The sequence below is a fragment of the Merops nubicus genome, unplaced genomic scaffold (genome assembly GCF_000691845.1).
Source record: "Merops nubicus isolate BGI_N331 unplaced genomic scaffold, ASM69184v1 scaffold5023, whole genome shotgun sequence".
In the NCBI taxonomy this organism is placed as follows: domain Eukaryota; kingdom Metazoa; phylum Chordata; class Aves; order Coraciiformes; family Meropidae; genus Merops; species Merops nubicus.
Window position 1 is genome coordinate 29678 of NW_008598111.1, and position 19621 is coordinate 49298.

General features: G+C 41.1%; 1 protein-coding gene across 1 annotated transcript; it reads right to left on the reverse strand.

Moving 5' to 3' along the window:
* Positions 1 to 396: 396 nt before the first annotated feature.
* GMPS (guanine monphosphate synthase) lies at positions 397 to 19344 on the reverse strand (the record flags this gene model as incomplete). Its single annotated transcript, XM_008936919.1, has 15 exons — positions 397 to 941; positions 1166 to 1338; positions 2733 to 2863; positions 4526 to 4641; positions 5764 to 5889; positions 6840 to 6955; positions 7976 to 8081; positions 8643 to 8816; positions 9458 to 9609; positions 11048 to 11213; positions 11519 to 11712; positions 12912 to 13015; positions 13999 to 14096; positions 15228 to 15342; positions 19160 to 19344. Coding segments are annotated over 15 exons (2058 nt in total), but the record flags the coding sequence as incomplete, so codon positions are not given.
* Between the last annotated feature and the right edge of the window lie 277 nt (positions 19345 to 19621).

Genomic DNA, 19621 nt, shown 5'->3' on the forward strand with positions numbered 1-19621 from the left:
CGTCATCAAGGAAAGCAGATGGGCAGCAGGCTGCAGGGGAGCGGTGCACGAGGGTCGCGGGACAGAACCCGGACTTGCAGATCCCCTCTCTGTCCGCAGCCGCCCCGGCCACGCTCCCGTTTTCACACTGCTCTGAGTCCCCAGAAGCTGACAGAGACTCTTACACACGTGGGGAGCGAGCACTGCAGCTGAGCTGGTGTCCACAGTCACAGCCCAAGTGCTGCGAGAGGGAGAGAGGGCAGAGGGGCAGAGACAGGCCATCCCATCACCTTTCAGCATCGCTCTTGTGGAGCTCAGCGTTATTGCCATGGGCTAACACGTCAAACAATATAGAACAGGCTAAACAGCATACAAGAGATCCACGGGAACTCCACAACTCAACAGTACCCACTACTCCATTTGGCAAAATATTTATTTATAATAAATCTGTTCAAAAGCAGTTGGTCACAAAGTTCGTTTTACATTTTTAGCTGTAACAATGCTTTCGGTAGAAGTAAATAAACTGTCTCTTTTTACACAGCGTACAAAAACAGACACTGAAATGACAGTTACAGTAACACGCATGAAGACGGGAAGAGTTGGTAAGACAAAGGCAAAAGCAACAGGGATCTGTCTGCGCACCGGCAATGCTGCCACGATTATTTACCCGTACAAATCCTCAGCCCCGCTCAGTTATCATCCCCAGCACAGCTCTTAACTGCAGGTCTATGCTCCAGGAGAGGAATCTGATGCGATGTAGCAGCTCCAGTCACTCTTTCACAGTACTGCATGTCAACACTGGGAATGGTTTCTGATATGATTTAGACTGCACACAGTACTTCAATAGAAAAAAAAGTTAATTACTCCCACTCCGTGGTTCCTGGTGGCTTTGATGTCAAATCATACATCACCCGAGAAATGCCAGGAATCTTCTTAATCTCTGCCACCATTTTTAACACAACCTGTTGTGGGAGGGAAAAAAAAAAAATATCAGAGCTCCTCATTTCATTACAATTTCTTCCCAAAACACCAGCATATTCTTCCTAATAAATACTACGAAAGACAAAAAAATGGCAATAAAATCAAAGTCAAGCCAAGTAATCAAGAAGGGGGGAGGCAGCGAAGTCAAAATGGGTCATCTACAAAACTAGCTCATGTTGAAAAGCAATCTGAAAACCCGTATTACCTCTTCTGGCACCTCATTACCAGGAGTTGCTGCAATACCAGTCATAAAATCACTTGTAATAAAAGTTCGAATAACCACAGATCTCTGGCAGGAAGGCTGTTTCTGTAGGGGGTCCCGATCAAAATGCAACGGTGTCAGTATTATTGGCATCTGGCTAATTTTCCCGGCATAACCTTCAAAAATAGTAGTACAAAGTGCATTAAATTGGTTTACAGGCACAAATGTGATAGAAGTTTTAGAGACTTTCCTACGTATACTTCAAACTCTACACTTACACTTTCTGGGATCTTTTTGCTCCTACTACCACACCCCAGATCACCACGCTCAGTGGTGCACGAACTGTAACTACTCCAACTGCCACTTGAAATGATCTTCAGAATTTGCAGGCATGTAGAACAAAACCAGATAATCTCTGTTATCTCTGCAGCTTGCTGTGAATGCAATTTAAGATCTGCTTTCCTTCCTACGTAACATAACCACAGGGTTTTATCTATACCCATCTCAAGCCCAAGAGAGAGCCACTAACAAGTATCTCTGTGTCTTTGACATATTTAAGAGAAAGCTCTTAAGTCTTCCTGTTGCTGGTGGTTGATAGGTAACTCCACACAATCACCTCTCACTTTTGCTTTTTTTTAAAATATCTCCTTCTGAAAGCCAAACCACAGACTCCCTAATTTCACTGCTGGAATGGTCTGAGGTGTATCACTGATACAGAATCTCACTCTCTGCTAGCACCAGCCTGAGCTGCTGGTACAACCAGTCTTTTTCCCAAAACGAAAACTGAAATCCTGGTTTGGGGAGCGATTCCATTCACACAAAGCCAAGTGTCACCGAAAGTTAGTGAGACACATCTACAGTTTTACAAAACACACGCCACAGTGTTATCCTCAGCCTTTTGAAGCTATTTTTGTATAAATTATGGCAAGACAGCCTTGCAAACAGAATATGTATTTCCAAAGAGAAACTTGTAATTCCAAAGAGAATCCTTGTAACTTAATTTACAGAAAACAGACAAGTCTGAAGTTGTTTGGTTTACAAATACAGCTTGTACTTGGAGTCACAAAATAGGAAGCCATCAGAAGTAGCGAGCATCATCCCCACTGGAAACTTAATATTTAGGCTCCCTTCTTTCCACAAAATCCCCATGACTTAAACTGTGTTAAGTTTCCTGACATAGTTTGTTTGTTTACTTCATGAAAATGCCGAGATCCTCAGCAAAGAGGATTAATTTGGTCGACGTTCAGCTGGCTAACAGTACTTCTTGCAGAAGTTTGCACTGCAGTGAAGCACACCACCTCTGAGCTTCGTGAGGTGTCAGAAGCAAGCCTGAATCACCCAAAAATCCCCTAAAATCAATTCTGCTAGCAGAAAGGCCAGGAAGTCCTGTCCTTTAGCTCCTATAACTTTCAGATAAGGCTCTTGCCTGTCATCCCATTAATTTCCCACTTTCTTGGAGATATTAGCGAAGCTGGTTGATTTTGGCAGTACTGCTCCTAACTCCACCCAGATAGATTTGCAGGGACCTTGAAACAAGAGTCTAATCCACGGGACAAGGTGAAGTACCTACCAGACTCCCTGAGAATATTGTGAGCCTCAAAATCAGCTTGACGTAAAGTGCTGAGGACTCCTGTGGTCAGGAAAGTGGGGGTGACATCGGTAGGAGGTTCTTTAACAGGTGGACCGAACACATACACAACTCTGGAAAGCAAACAGAATGGCAGAAAAAACACATTTCAGCATACATGGAATAAAAGAGATTGCCTGAAGACTGTATCTTTAGTATTGCACTGAGAAAAAGCTAGGAAAGAGGGTAATTTGATTTTGCTCCTTAGCTGGTAAGTGGAGCTTAATGTAACTTCATGCACAAATTCTACACACATGACATGTGTACTCGGTCTGGAAGTCAGAGGCAGTAATTTATTTTGGTTTGCTAGAGACCAGCAATAGCCCCAGTACTCCTTATTCCAGAGAATGATCCTTTGAAAAGAAACAGAAATACTAAAGGGTTTTTTCTCAATTTTACTTTAGTACAAGTTAAGATTATTCATATATATGCTTAAGTGCTTACAATTTCTATCTTCTCTCCCAGTAGGAAATGGTCAAAAAATACCATTAACAGTAAACCTTACTGTTAATGAATAGTTGTTTTCAGCACAGGGCACTAACACTGCAAATTATAAATCTATATAACTACATCCATAATAAAACACCTTCTGCATTCAAACCAGTCACATCAGCTTATCTTTTAAATCTAGTTCCTCGTGTTTTGTATGTCGTGGAACAAAAAGCGAAGTATAATATCACCTGATTGGCCTCATTACAAAGATTTACTACAATGTATTCACATAAGTTATTTGAGTTTGCAGATAGAAACAAAAAAGACTTGTCTAAAATCCAAAGCAGAAGAACATGGAAGCTTTATAGTTTGCATTTTTGTTTGTAATATAAAGGCTGCAAGCATGGCTGGGCAGAAGACCAACTATTTCAGTGCACTCCTCATAACTACCAGCTTCAGTGCCCCTATAAACAGCAACGAAAGATTCTGAAAACATATCCTGGTAGAGCAGAACTCCCAGAGATGTGGCGTACTCCAGAGGGTAGTATTAGATCCAGAAGAGCTCAAAGACAACAGCAACGCTGTAAACCCAGCACATCCTTTGAAACTGTGCACGCAGTCCTAATTTTAGGCCTTCTTTTGTTCCTTCTGCATTTAAAGAACCATCTTGCAATTCAAGATCTCTCCTTCAAGCACAATACCTAAGTGACACCTACTGCAAGAGGTGACAAAATTAAGTTTTCCTATAAGAAATTATAAGCAGTTTCATCAGAAAGCCTACAGCCAGGCAAGGAGGAGAGGCACCCTCCAGAACCAATTTAAAAATCTAAGCAACTTCAGCTCCTAGAAAAAGTTATGGAATTTAATAAGCAGAAAATGCACACTAACAAGAGAGCCCAATTAAGATTGAACTGCCAAGCTGTGGAGCTCTCCTATGTGCCATTAGAACTGACAGTCCCATGTGAATTCTCTTCTTGAAACAAAGCAAAAAAAATACATCATGACACCAGAACTCATCAGCAGGCTTGGAACCTTGCAAAAAAAAAATTTGCCTAAGATACACTGGATACTGTCTAATCAAGTGCATAAAGGAAACGAGGAGATAGGCTATTGATTTCTTTGTCAAGTTAGTAATTCCAGAAATAAACCTATGTTTTGATTTACTGTGTACTTGTAACCCCTGTATGATACATCTCTCCAACATACAAAAACCTGCCGTAGATCAAACGGGAGAAGGCTTGTGCATGCTGAACATCCATGCATTAAGTGGACCATTAAAAATACAGATAATTCAAAATACTTACCTGTTGATGTTGTGGCACATGCGTGGTATGAGTCTGGCAAGAAACATGAGAGACTCCCAGTGTGGAGCATCTTTACTAGAGATCCCACAAACATAGCTATATGAACGACAGTCACCCTATAAGTTAAATAAATAAATAAATGAACATGAGCCTTGCTGGCAAAATAGTTCACAATACTTTCCCATTCATTCTGTAGGAAACAGGACCATATTTTGCACCTATATTTAGCAGACACTAATTTTGCACCAACATTTAGCTGACACTAAGCTGGTGAAATCATTATGCTGAGATACCAAGTGAATGAGAGAAGAGAGAGTAAGATGACAGACCTCTTGTGAGCTAACACAGGTGAATAAAAGGGAAAAGAGAATGAAAAGATATATATAAAGGACCAGAGCACAGGGACCTACTGTGTATTGGTATTTTAATGACACCATCATAGGAAAAGTATAGAAACCTGCTGCTGATGCTGCTGTTTAAAACAGTAACAAAAGCTGACTGCAGAGAGCTACAGAAGCAACACACAAGATTAAGCAGCTGATAATAAAATAAGAGATGTAATTCAATACTGGTAGTGCAAAGAAAGGTGCTTTACAACTCTGACTACTCAGTACAGAAATCTGCCAAGCGATTGCATCAGTTCCACGAGAATGCCAGCTCAGCACATCTGTTTGGTTTGTAACTGACACCAAAGAACAGCTCACCAAACCATGCGTGTCATTGGCAAAGGCATGAAAAGAAAGAAAACACTGCCCAGATTCAAGTGCTCCCGTGCCCTGAAGGGCCTGCGCTGCTCTACTGCCTTCCCTCCCAAGGACAAGGACAGAGAAATTTGAAAAAGTACAGGAAAGGGCAACAAGCATGTTCAAATGTAGGATGCAGTATTTTTTGAACAACTTAGTCTATGACTCCTGAGCCTTAATAGGACAACAGGATTACCGCAGAGGTCTGCAAGATTATGAAGCCTGTAAGTGACCAGCTTTACTCAGCCTGGATGATATCCTCAAACACAAAACCTGGCATTTCCTCAAGCATCTGTTGAGGTACATTGGCATCTTTGTGCTACACCAGCACTGATGAATGACACTCACAGGTATCACAGTCACTTGAAGTTTAAGTTTATCTTTGAGTTAAGTCCCTTAACTTCAGTCTTAAAGCAGCAATTATTATGCTTCACTGCAGCCTGCCACACTTCTAGGAAGCAGCTTTCAGAACATGCCTGGAATGAATCCCTTTACCTGCACTCCCACGGTTTTGATTGGTAACAAGAAGGCATTCAGTGAATGTAGGCTTGTAATCTGCATCAGCTTCTCCTGGTCTTCTTCAGTTGTACATGCTTTGACCCTTTGCAGCAAAGTATGTGGCTGTGAAAATGCAGAAAAAGAAATTAACTAAACAGAACTTACACAGTGGAAAAAAAAATACTTAAGTAGCTGTTTGCTTACATTTAGTCTATGCTTAACCCCTTGGAACTATTTCAAAAATAGTTTTCATTTAACAACTAAACTTTAGCAAAAGTAGTTTTGATTAGACTGTATGTATTTTAAGCTGAAGCTCTCCAAGACCATAGGTGAAGCTCTTTTCCTGTGCTCATTTTCCTGTGGTCATTCTCTCCCTGACAGATTTATACTTTTCACTTTTTCTGTTTATTTCAGGTGTAGAACAAAGCAATATCTGTTAAAATACACTAAATTGTAGTGTAGCCTAAAGGAAAAGCAGATCTCAATATTTGTCCTTCAGTATTTATCAAAAAAGGTTTAGGAGTTGTTTTGAACTTATACCTTAGAGCGGGCCTCTGTCAATGACTTTTCACCCCTCTGCAATTTAGTTCAACTTTGCTTACAGTATCACAAAGGTCTTCACAGTTAAGAGATTGAGAACTTCAACATCATGGATTAAAAACTTCAGGTTTCTGTTCAGGACATCTGGCAAGTAACAATTCCTCACTCCTGCACTTTGAAACACCTAGCGATCATTAGGGCATGCACATCTAGAAGGTTACAACTGTTTCAGGGAAGGAAAAATCCCCAGAAATCCTCACCTGGACAAAGTTTAGTTAACCCAAAGTTAAATTACTGCTTGAAAGGTATATAAACTTCCATTTTCCAGAAAGTGTTCAACACTTGCACCAATAAAGGCACAAAAAATTCTATTGTACTACACTGAACAGCTTCAAGTGGGTTGTACTGGAATGCATCACTCCTTGAAGAGCACATAAGTAGATTTAAACTTTTAGCAGCTTAAACCTCATGGCAGGTCACTTCAGAATGATCACACTACTTTTCTGAATGTTAGAATTTAGCAATTTTGTTACCTTCTTAACACTTGCAGAAAAATCTGCAACTATTTTCAAAATGTTGTTTGTTTCAGGAAAGTCTTTGCACACATAAGGCTCTTCAGCACATATCACTCTGATTGCTAGACCAGGACCTGCAATCCGAAGTTGAAAATACATTATACCAAATATCAGGAAGCTAAATTTAATCTAAAACTGTGACAGCACCTATAGCAGCAGGTCAATCACAGTATGTTTTGCCATTGTACCTATACTTCAATTGTCTCGACACCCTATAAGATAGAACACACACAAGCAGTTCATTCCAGTTCAGTTTGGTATGTTTAAGCCTTATTTACCAACACTACAACCTAGCTGGTGGTGACACAGCAGTTAGTGGTGATGAAGCATGGTGGATGGCAAGCCAAAGCAAACAGGAGCCTCCTCATTCCCTTTGCTGGGCAACCGGGCTGAAAGAGTTGGTTATAACATACACTTGAGTCTCCAGTGTTTTTAAAGAGCCCTGATGGCTATTTGACCTTTTAGCTACTAAATACAAAAGCACATGTAATTTGCTGGAAATGTCTGAAGACAGCTTCTTGCATTTTGTGGGATGCTGGTGCATTAGCACAGCCCACATTCTCTGCCAGGGACTACTACACACCCTGCAGGACAATTTTAAAATACATGAACAGAAAAACATAAATCTCCCCTTAAAGGTACGTGGGCTTTGCTACTTTATACACTTTGATGTTTTCTGGTGAAGAACTGTTATCTTCCATGCAATCATTTTCAGAACTGCAAATGCCCCTTAGAAAGGCAGGCAGATACAGGACATTATTCCAAGTAATATACTTTTGACAGCTCAGGCAGCATTCAGCTGCACTTCACTGATAGTTCTTGCTTTGGTTTATACAACTGGAAAAAAAACCCAAACAAACACAGATAAAAGCAAGCTCAATTATAAAACTTTAATTGCTACACACAAAGCTGCTCTCAAATGTTCTTTTCCTGAAAAAAATCCTGCTTAAGTCAAAACTAATAAATCCATACATTTTTTCCCCATTTGAAGTTTTAGGCTCCAACATAAATTTATTCTAAAGGTTAGGTATATTCTGAAAAATACTGATGTGATCCATAGCCCTTCACTCAGAAGCATAGACCAACTCTCATACCTGGGAAGGGATGCCTCGAAACCAGCTCTTCAGGAAGACCAAGTTCTCTCCCCAGCACTCGCACTTCATCTTTGTGAAAGTCTTTCAGGGGTTCTATTACTTTACCCTTAAAAAAAAAAGAAAAAAGAGCAATTTACACTCCCGCTTACCTATTCCAACGGAAAGCCTCACATGTTTAATTTCTGGCAGTCCCACTGGCCTGCTTTTGACAGCATGGGCTGCCAGCACTTGGGTAAACACTGGAAAGAAAAGCACATGTCAATGTGGGCCTTGTAAAAACAGTTGCAGGACAGAGGCTAAGACAAGGAACTTTTAAGTTCCTGCCAGAAGTATCAATGGCTCAATCAGTGTGGACATAGCTGCAGGGCAAGCCTGCTCTGACTGGCTTCAGAAATTCCTTCTCTCCCCTCCATGTTCAAACCAATCTAAAAGCCTTGAAAACATTTCATGCAGTATTTGAAGCGTGGGTCAGTAATGGTTACTTTCTCTCCTATGGTTGAGTACTGTACTAATAACCGAGGGCCTTCCAACAGGGTTATTATGTGGTGTATCATGTGCTAGATTCTCTGCTTTACCATATAGTTAGAGAACTTGCCATCACTTCTGTTGCTCAGCTTCACATCTGTGAGAACCAGAAGGAAACACCAGTATCCTCATTTTCACTTACCTCTTCTCTTAACTTTCGAATCAGCTCTGTGTCATTATGATGAGTTTTGATGACTTCAGCTTTGCCACTTGCAACAAGGGAAGCACTTTCAATGAGATCAGGTCTCAGGGTACCCTGAGCAAGAAAAACCTCTTCAGGCTTCAGATTCATTTCTCCAATGACTTCATTGGCAATCTGTAACAGAGAGAAAAAGGGAAAGTGTTCCAACTTACATTTTTGGTTGTCAAAGGTCTACAGGAAGATAATGGATTGCCCAACAAGCACTACCGAGCTGCAAAAGCACAAACAAACAAGACAACTAATTATGAGGCTAGCCCACTGCTGAAATAGTCCTATGACCCCATATTTTGAACAGAAAATGGAAAAAAATATCTTCAAACCATGGGCACATCACTGCCTGTTAAATGCTCCCTGCATCACCAGCACTGGTAGCTGACAGATGGAACATGGCTCATCTTCAGCCAAGCAAGAGGAGTGTGCCCCAAGTCACATTAGCCATCCATTTGGGGGAAAAAACATTACATGGAAGGTTTTGCAACAGAAATGAAAGCCACCATCATGTTTAGATATACTACGTTGACTCGAATCTAGTACAGTGCTTGGGAGCCACGCTGTGACCACTGACTGACTGCCAAAGTTTTAGGCTTAGGTGACTGTACCAGCGGCTTCCTTGATCACCCACAACTTATAAGAACACTCATGCCAGTGAGTGCACAGTGTGTTTATAATGAAATGGTCTGACAAAGATGTATCTAGAAGTCATAGAATTAAAAAAAAAAAATCCAACCCAACCAACAAATAATTATAAACGTTACCTTAACAAAGGTGTCACCAATAATTTTTCTTTTTTCTTCTGGACTTGTAGTCATATTTAAGGTTTTGCTGATTCTTTTACGTGGAGTTCTGTCCTCATCCGAGATGGGCAGAGTTGTTGTACCATTGTAGAACGAATGAGCTGCATTCACCACTGCACGAAATTACAGGAATTTTTTAGCAGTCAGTAAAGATTTTTATGCAAGGCTGCAGAAAAAAGTTGTGCTCTGTTGCTTTAAAAACAGAAAATAAAAATCATTCCAGTCCTTTGACTATTAACTGCATTAAATAGGGCTGTTCAATACCTCAAGAACTAATTGTAACAAAAGCATTTTATGTCTTTTATTAACCTATGCCAGAGGGCAATTTTTTTTTTTCACATTATGAGGCTAGGCAACTGTGAAAGTTCAGTTCTTGCTTCCCTTCTTACATAAAGCAAGTAAATTATAATCTAAATAGTTTCCAGGATGGTATTTCCCCAAGGCCTTTCTGCAACCAAAATGAAATGATGTACTATTTACTCATGGCACATTATGCTTCTTAATTTAGAGAGGCTCTCAATGTAGAGATCAGCTGGGAGGCTCTTTGGCATCTTTTACCAGCACTGAACTCCATGACCTACAGAAGGAGCATTTGCAGCAAAGGGATTCCCCTCGTTACTCTGGCAGCCTGCCAGAACCTGGGTTTATTGGAAAAAGACATGGAATTTTCCACTAAAAAAAAAAAGTAAAAATAATCTAAAAAGACATGTAGAACACAGCTCAGGCTTTACTGCATGAGGATGCTGTCTCACACCGTGGGGCCAGTGGGGAGCAATGTTCACCTGGTGCCACACTCTCCAGCCAGCGCACCAGAGTTGCTTTCCAACAGCACTTACTGGCAGCCCCAGGACAGGCAGCTCATGAAATAAATAAGCTGGACATTATAAAGCAGCTCTCATCATTTGCACAGCTTGAGTATAATTTGTCTTCTCTGATGTCCTAATACTTCAGATACCAGAAGTCTCTACACCTTCTATCAGCCATGACAAGGTATCTTCTGTTCACTCCTAACAGACTGCTTTCCAACAAGCTACTCCAAAAACAACTACTTGCTCCCAAAAGCTACTCCAAAAGTCCCTGTTTAGAAGCCGAGTCAACAATAACAAAAAAGCCTTGGAAAAAGTAATTTTGGCTATCACAGCATTCAATCACTGAAATCAGCTCACAGTTTAAAAAGAAAGACAGAAAGTAAAGCCCCTGTGGAGGAACGTTAACCAAGCTACTAAAGGAAGCTGCCATCAAGGGGGTTTTGTTGGAAAGGAGTACTAAGCCTTCAGTAAAAAAGTGACTGAGGCACAAACGTACTGCCTTGCTGTGCCCCAGCAGCAGGTATCACATCTCAGCAAGTGAGGAGACGTATGCTCCAAGTAAGTGAGGCTTAACATTCTAGGTGTGAACAGGCCTAGCTGGTTCCAAACCAGCAACCACACTTTGGTGTGGAAAATCTGGGAACTGTGATCAATTCAAATCACTGAAACAAAACACTAAACATACATTGTAGGAGACCAGCCATGTCACTGGTGGTATCAGGCACACTTAAAACTATGGTACCTTTAACTTGAATCCCAAGTTTTTTGAGTGCCTCCTCCACGGACTGACTCTCTCTTTTGCGCATAAATCCATTATCTATGTGTACAGCTATGACCTGATCTCGGTTTAAAGCTCGGTTCAGGAGAGCAGTACACACTGTTGAGTCCACACCACCACTAAGTAAAACCTAAGGATGAGGAAAAAAGAAACAAACAAGCAAAATTTGGTCAGCTGTTTACAGGGGAAGTGTCAACAAATAATTCAGAAACAGCTATGAGGATCAGAACAGATCTACTGACTTAGAGTCAAAGATTCGGAAGAAAAGGAGAAGTCAAACAATGTATTGACCAATTGTGCAAACTTTCTAAAACCTGCTTAATGTGTTACCCAAATCATGACAATTCTGCATTTAGCAAATTAACCCGAGTAACTGTGTCGGTGTTTCTATCAGACTTTTGCATATGATCTTTCAGCTTCAACTCAACCACTTACCAGGACTTTTGATGAGCCCACTTTCTCTTTGATATCCTGAATGCACTGAAGTTCTCTGTTTTCCACTGTAAAAGTACCACTGCATCCCGCAATATCATAAAGAAAATTCTTCAGGATCATCTTCCCATTCACTGTGAGGCTAACTTCAGGGTGGAACTGTGCTCCATAGAGTTTTTTAGATTCATTTGCTATGCCTTCATTGGTACAAAGAAATGAGCATGATTTAAAAGAATTGAATATGAAATATATACCTAAGAAAGCTAAGCATTCACTTTGCAGGATTTATTCTGCCACATTTTGGCACAAGTCACCAATCAAAGCTGAAGAGTCTGGTTAAGATTAGGAACAAGGGTATTGTCATGTATCTATGACACACAGTCCCTCAAAAACCAAGGAAAACACTCAAGACGTTCTAGGTTTGTGAGCACCACAGCTCTTTTGTAACCATCTCTGGAGGGTTACTTTGAGGAGATCACAACATCACACCTTGCACCAGCTTCTGACTGGGTTTTAAAAAAAAAAAAAACCAAAAAAAAAAACCCACACAGCAGGGAACAGCCCAGTTCCACTGCCCCGTGTCAGACTCCCAGGTATCACCGTGTTCTCCTCCAATGCTGGGAAACATCTTTAAATGTTTTAAAAGGTCAGGTTTTCTCAAATTAGTTACCTCTCTGATTTAAGACCAGTATCTTAAGCTTTTTTTCTTTTAAATGGAAGCTTTTTAAATACATCAGGCGAATGCTTCGAGATCTTACTAAGTGGCTCAGCAAACTTAAGACCTCCCCAGGCCTCCCATCTCCTGGAAAGAGGCTCAGGGGCCATTTCTTTGGCATTCCATACCTTGAGTAGCATTCAAAAACCAGATTCTAAGGTCCTACATTTTTCTGTGACAATCGGTGTGTAATGTTTGAAACGCTGCTGTCAGTACCAACGTTATTTTTGCTCAGTCGACCATTCAGTGCAATAGTAAAGTAATAAGTTAATCAAGCTTTAATAATTAAACAGTGTTTGACTTGTAGTATTACCGTGCAGAAAATACCACTTACACTGCACACCACAGCAGACTTCTTCCTCTCCTCTGCCTTAAGGCCATACAATATTTTATTGCAAAAAGAAACACATGCATACTTTGGAACAACATAAACAGTAAAAACAAAGTTAGGTTTTCCGTAGACCACCAATTTAAAATCAGGACCATTAATTTTCATGTCTATTTCTTTCTTTATTATCATTACAGCACAACATGCAAAGACATACAAGGAACTGTTAAAAACAATTCACTTATTTGGCAATTAAATAACAGGAATAGTCTTGTCCATTTGGTTTTAACTACTGTCTGCCATAATTCTCTCCCTTAAGGAACATTATCAAGAGACTATTTCTGTATAAGTACCTGCTATAATGTTCCCAGACTGTGCAACCACTTTGAATCCATCAGCTACTTTATCCACACTATCTCCATGAGTGAGAAGAACAAGCTCTTCCTTCTGAAGGCCCCTAAACAAAGATTAACAGCTAGAATTAATTTTTAAAAAGAACAAAGACCCAAACTACCTGTGTTTCCAAGAGTTCCCAGTAAAAGAACATCTCATCTGACCATTTGAAATACATAAGCATTTCCTTCCTAGAAGGAGTAATCTCCAACTCCAGGATGCCTCTGTTGGAAGCTCTATAAGTTCTTAAACAATACATCCTTCATGCAAGTGGTAATTTATCATAATTCAAAAGGTTTTGGATGTTTTTTGTTGTTTTGTTTTTTTATAAACACGCCAGTATTGAAGTATCCCCTCTTTGACATGTGGAGCCATCTAGAGTCAGTCAGGATACTTGGAGTCCTTCATTTTATTCCAAGGAAGTGAAGCTTCCCTGCTCATAATTCTGTTTTCAGGACAATCTGGGCACCTCCAACTTTAGGCAGGGTATAAAGATCTGCAGAGGAAACTTCATAAAATTGGAATGCCAGGTATGAGTAAACCATAAGACTTATAACAAGGAACTTAACAGGCATTGACAAACTACCAAGAGATGCAATTCCGGTTTTACAAAACAAAGTAATTTTAAAGGAAGGTAGAAAATGAGTGGTTTCAGATTTTCTAATACCTTTCAAAAACTGGATGGGTGCTAACCAATTCAAGAGTACTGCACTGCACAGCAGAAGACAAGAGCTCAACACAAAGATTCTCATGCTGTGATACACTTGATGGTGTCTCAGTGAAGATGTCTGACTTTGAAATAAGGGGTTTACACAACACGCCAAGGAAATGTATCTGCATTTCTAGAGTCAATTGAGAAGTTACACCTAAGCATTTGTTCAAATGAGTAACTTACTTACCTATGAACACAGCTGTAAAAGTGTTATGAGAAGTTATCAGATAAGCACAGGTGCAGTTTCACTATTTTTGTTAAAACAAGCTTCCTCTCATCCAACTTCCAGACTGGTATTTCCAATATTGTTTCGATAACTTAAAATCCCTACGTACCTGAACAGTGAACATGTGTTATCCAGAGTGATACTGAACACTCCATCTTCTCTAACACTCTTCTTGTGCACTGTACCTCCAAATACCTTATTCATCATCTGCCAAAACAGAAATACTATATGAAAAAGCACCCCACAACCTAGTACCACCTTATACCTCAGCCTGCTCATGAGGGACAACAGCTTTGGCTCTCCAACACGTATCAGCCTATTTTTTCCATTATAATATTCATTTAATATATTATTTTGCAAAATGATATCTGCATTTTAGATTTCAGAAGTCTCAAAATTATTTTCTTTCCCCCTTGCAAATATTACCAGCAACTTGGAAAATATTTTTAGAGTTTCACCTTCCAACTGCTTTAATTTTCAGAGATTTAAGGCTTCATTTTAGACCTACTTTGATATTATACTCACTGAGCTTGACTGATGTCAATCTTTTATAAACAAGTAGTGCATTAATATACACACTTGATTCATTTTTGTAAAGTCAGCCTTAAGGAACTCCCCTGCTTGAGGCTAGCTAACATGGTTTTCAATTTGCTTGGCATTTTAAGGCACATTTTAAAATAAATTTATTTCCCTTAAGAACAGGGAGTGCCAACATTGTTTCCATAATTACCAGCCTTTCTAAAGGAGTTTTTCCAGCCATTATTCAGAACCTCCGAAGGCCTAGTAAATCAGCAAGCCTGGACAAAAAAACCAAGATGCACAAACAGAAGTCACATATCTAATCCACCTCTTGTCTCCTTGAAAGTTTGCTTCTTTGTTTCTTCACTCACTAGATCACTGCAGGATCCCTACTTGGTCCTAAGGTAAGATTTGGGGCAGGGAGGTTGTTAAGCACTCTTAATAACTACACTAGAAACATCCCACAGTTGAAATCCAAAGGGAAAAACCATTTCCCTTGTTTATAGGAGAAGCATATTTTGAAATACCAACTCAATAGGATTAATGACTGTCACTCTCTATTTTTTATGACAAAAAAGGCAGCACAGAACTCAATTCACAGCACTTCAGCAAAGACAAACCATTTATGCTATTGGTACAGCAGAGCCAGGAGAGGCATACACAATATGCTCAGTTTACCAGTTAGGACTTTAAAAGTAACTTTGGAACGTGGCATACTGCTTCTACTTGTAAAGCAGGTCCTTTAGCAGTTCACCTTCAGTTTGGATCAGAAATGAGGCCTAGAAGAGGGCTGTAGACAAACATATCTCTCAACAGCACCTGCATGCCATAGCAGATTCCAAGAACTGGTTTTCCTATTGTAAATATCGCTGGGTCAAACCAGGGTGCATCTTCTGCATACACAGAGTTTGGTCCTCCAGATATAATGATAGCTCTGCAGACAGAAGATAAAAACTGCATTAACCTGAATATAGTGTTTACTTTAAAATATATTTATTTGCTTTAAACATCAGCACTGTTCCACAATACTCTTAGAACTCTATATATTCCCATATAATTTTAACACAGACACCTTAACTTACAGCTCCATTTTGCTATGCTACAGCTGTCAAAAACAGCACCCTAGCAGAGAGGTATTTCATCAGTTGAAACAAAGTCAAATACCATCTTAAAAAAACCAAACATCTTAAAAAATGCCTCTGTTTTAAATTCCTTATAGGCAGGTGTCAACTCCAAGAGATGCAAGACAGCTAGGATCAATTGCAGAGCGTTAGTGTGAAGATGGGTGTACACGCCATGGTGCCTGTGCCACCTGAAGGGGAGCTGCATTTGAGAAACAGACTCCCAGATCTTTGGAGCTGCTGAGAAAAAGTCCCTTAATCCACCCTGATTACAAATGAGGTGCCATTAGCCACAGGCTGTGCATATGTGCAAGCCTGTATGATCTGCTGTTAATACTTCATGCTGTAACACAGAATTAAATCTTTTCAAAAGGAAGAGAGCTTTTGCAAACCACAAGATTTGCAAGATCATGAAGTGCAGCAGCCCCAGCCAGCTGGAGAATGCTTTTTGGCCTCGGCCAGGATCGAACACGGGTGTACCAGACCTTGGACTCACGTACTGTTTATTTCATGGAGAACATCAAATTTGTTATTCCGAGCAAGAAATGCAGAATGGGATTAGAGAGGAGTTGCATACAAGAGATTAACACGTCTAATAAAGCTTTCTTCCAGCACTATTTAGAGTGTTTGTCATGCGAGTACTGACAAAACAGAATTTCTCTATTTTTAAGCACGTACAACATCTGTACCACAGGCAGAAATAATGGCGCAGTAACAAGCCCACATACTGAATGTCACTTCTCAGCTGCAGGCATGCAGGGTACCTGCTCCACCAGCAGCCCACCTCCACCTCCCCAGCCCAGGACAAGGCAGAGGGCTGGCCAGGGACACCCCTAAGAGCCAAAGTCCTGTGGCTGGCCAGCTGGGAGAGGCAACATTGGCTTCACTGTGTGTCGAGATCTACAAGTGAGCTCTGGAAGAAGCATACAGCTGCTACAGGTGTAGCTTTACACTGAACAGTCTTGACAACAAATACCTGCTGTACACATACAGGCACTTCTGTTCGAGTTGGAGACGGGATCAATTTCCTTAAGTCAGATGCTGTTAGAAAGAGACTGAAAACTCTTTAATGCCTGGTGGTACTACTGCTTCTAGAATTTCACATACAGGAGCATCTGCTTAAGTGACACATGTACAGGACATTAAAGGAAGTATAGCCACACCTACAAACTGAACATCCTTACGAGACGTCAAAATAGTTATACACTGTCCTATTCAAAAAGTAGACTATTAAAAATCTGCTTTTTTCCATACCAATTAAAATCCACTGCAATACCACAGTGCCTAAGTATTAAAGAAAAACAAAGTTATGAGCTGAGGGTGAGAGGAACCTGCATTAATGTTTATAAGTATGTAAGGGGTGAGTGTCAGGAAGATGGAATTAAGCTTTTTTCCAGTGATGACCTGTGATAGGACAAGGGGTAATGGGTGCAAACTGGAGCATAGGAGGTTCAAGGTGAATATCAGGAAAAATTTTTTTACTGTGAGGGTGACAGAGCACTGGAACAGGCTGCCCAGAGAGGTTGTGGAGTCTCCTTCACTGGAGACATTCAAAACCCGCCTGGACGCCTTCCTGTGTGATGTACTCTAGGTGACCCTGCTCTGGCAGGGGGGTTGGACTGGATGATCTTTCGAGGTCCCTTCCAACCCTTATGATTCTATGATTCTGTGATCTTCTTAGCTGCCCAGAAGAAATTATAACTAGCATGGGATGTAGTTTTCCTGCCACACTGCCTAATTTCTTACATACCTTCTTGCACGGGTATGAATATGCCTTTTTCTGGTTTACCTTAAACCACTTCCAAAACAATCTGACCTAGCTTTGGAAAGCCTATTTGCAATGGATTAAAGGCACATCAGGAACCACATCAAAATATCAACAGTAAAATGCATGCATTGACACCCCAACCTCAGGACTCATGCCAGAGCTCAGACGGTGCCAGAGTTCAGACTGACACCCACAGAGCCTCCGACTGCAGCACCTCCTCAGCCCAGGACCAGGATCTTGCAGAAACCGTTAACATTCAGGGCACGTTTAGATTAAACTTGTCACTAGAGATTGTTCTGAAACTATGAAAATTGAGGAGCTGGTTTTTTAAACACAACACGTAAGTACAATTTAGCAAAATGCTCGATCTTGCTGCCTGTCTCAAACCTTAGTGCAGACCAAAGCAGAGCTCCTTGGCCCGTTCAGTGCACGAGCTATACAATAGAAACCAAAGTATTCCCATGACACATGGAATAGATCCCAAAATCTTGCAGTAAAACCACTAACTCATTTTTACAGTGGTCACTGAATAAAGACACCCAACAGCCGGTGTCAGTATTTGTTGAGCTCTCCTACATGCAAATGATTGACTGAGGTTGTGGACACAAAGCTTATTGACCAATCTGGGTAATAACCCGAAACCACAATCTAACCTTGAGAAGTGACCTTTTGAATTAAGAGGGTTTGCCACATTTTAGAGAGCAATTATTTGTAATGACAAGTCCCATAGTCTAATCACGAGACTCTGAAGAACCTTCAGCTCTGAAAATAAAGGGGAGATCTTTCCTCTACCAACCTGTATCACTACAGTACAGGTCTGAGACAAAACATCATTAGTACTACAACCCCCACCTCCAATCCAACACAAAGGGGAGACAGGAATTCTTTGTAAAGCAGTAGCTAGGTATGTTCATCTTTTAAAGACTTGATCATTGCAGAATTATAAACAAGAACTGACAAGAGAAGGTAACTTTCAGAACACTTCTGAAAGATAAATCCTCCACAAAACAGCTATCTGATAGATCCAAATGTTCCTGGGTTTTGTGTTCTCCATTTTCAAAAGAGATCATCAAGTTCCTATCTGACTTAGTAAAATACCCTGTTTACTGGTTCGCTAATGATCATTGATTAGAAAAATGCACTTCGGTAGCAAAATTCTGTCTTATCTCTTGTCAGGCACAACTGACAAGCACACACACACACACACTGTATTTCTGGATTTGTACCAAACTGACAAGTAGCGTCTTTGATGATTTGTAGACTTCAGGGCATTTATTTTCCCCATACAAAGAGAGAGGCATACCCTGGTATGCCTAATAAAACAAGGAAAAGGAACATGCAAAGTACTGAATAATTGTAAGATCTTGTCTCGCTGCAAACGAGTGGTGGTTTTGGCTAGTTTTAGTCCCCTCCCAGAAACAGTTTCACATGATTTACCACCATGTCTTCAGTATCCAAGTTAGTCTAATTTGGGAAAAAACAAAAATTAAATAAGAAAATAATTTTTAGAAACTCACAAGACTTGTTTTCTTGACGAATAGCTACCCCAGTTCAACAGGTAAAACAGCCAGATCAGCTACATTTTTGTGGACACATTACAAAGGCAACCTCTTATATTATACTTACAACTGGAAATGATTAAGATGACATTAAGGCATTAAGAAGCAAATAGACAAACACGACACAGCTGCACAAGGGTCCCCAGCACAACTCGGGTGTTTCTGTGGATACGCTAAAGAGGCAGTCCTGAGCGTCCCCGCAGGGAAAGCTGCTGCACAGACACCCTGCACCCGCGGAGACCGCGAGGTGGAAAGCGGCAGCACCTCCAGGCCGAGGCAGGGCAGGCTGGGGGGAGGACCTACCGAAAGCCTTGCTCTCTGATGGCGAAGGCTGGCGTCTCCAGAGGGAAGATCTCGGACTGGACGAAGAGCTCGCGCACCCGGCGGTCGATCACCTTCCCGTACTGCGCCCCGGCGTCCAGAATGACTACGGCTCCCTCGTAGTGGTGCTGCTGCCCATCCTTGAGCTCTCCTCCGGCGTTCTCCGCCTGCGAACATCGCCCGCGTCAGCACCTCGCCCGCCACGCCGCTGGCCCCTGGCCGCATCCCCAGAACTGCCAGCACCTGCAAAGCTCCCTAAGGTGGCCTAAACGGCGATTTACGGCTAAAATAAGGAAGGCCAGCAGAGGAACTTCTAAATGAAAAAGCCCCCAAGTCTACAAGGACCAGCAGAGGCGCTGGCAAGATATAGGGGCTATGCATAAACACAGCACATCCCTCCCACACGGCTATGCAAACGTGACATTCCCATCCCCAGAAACAAAC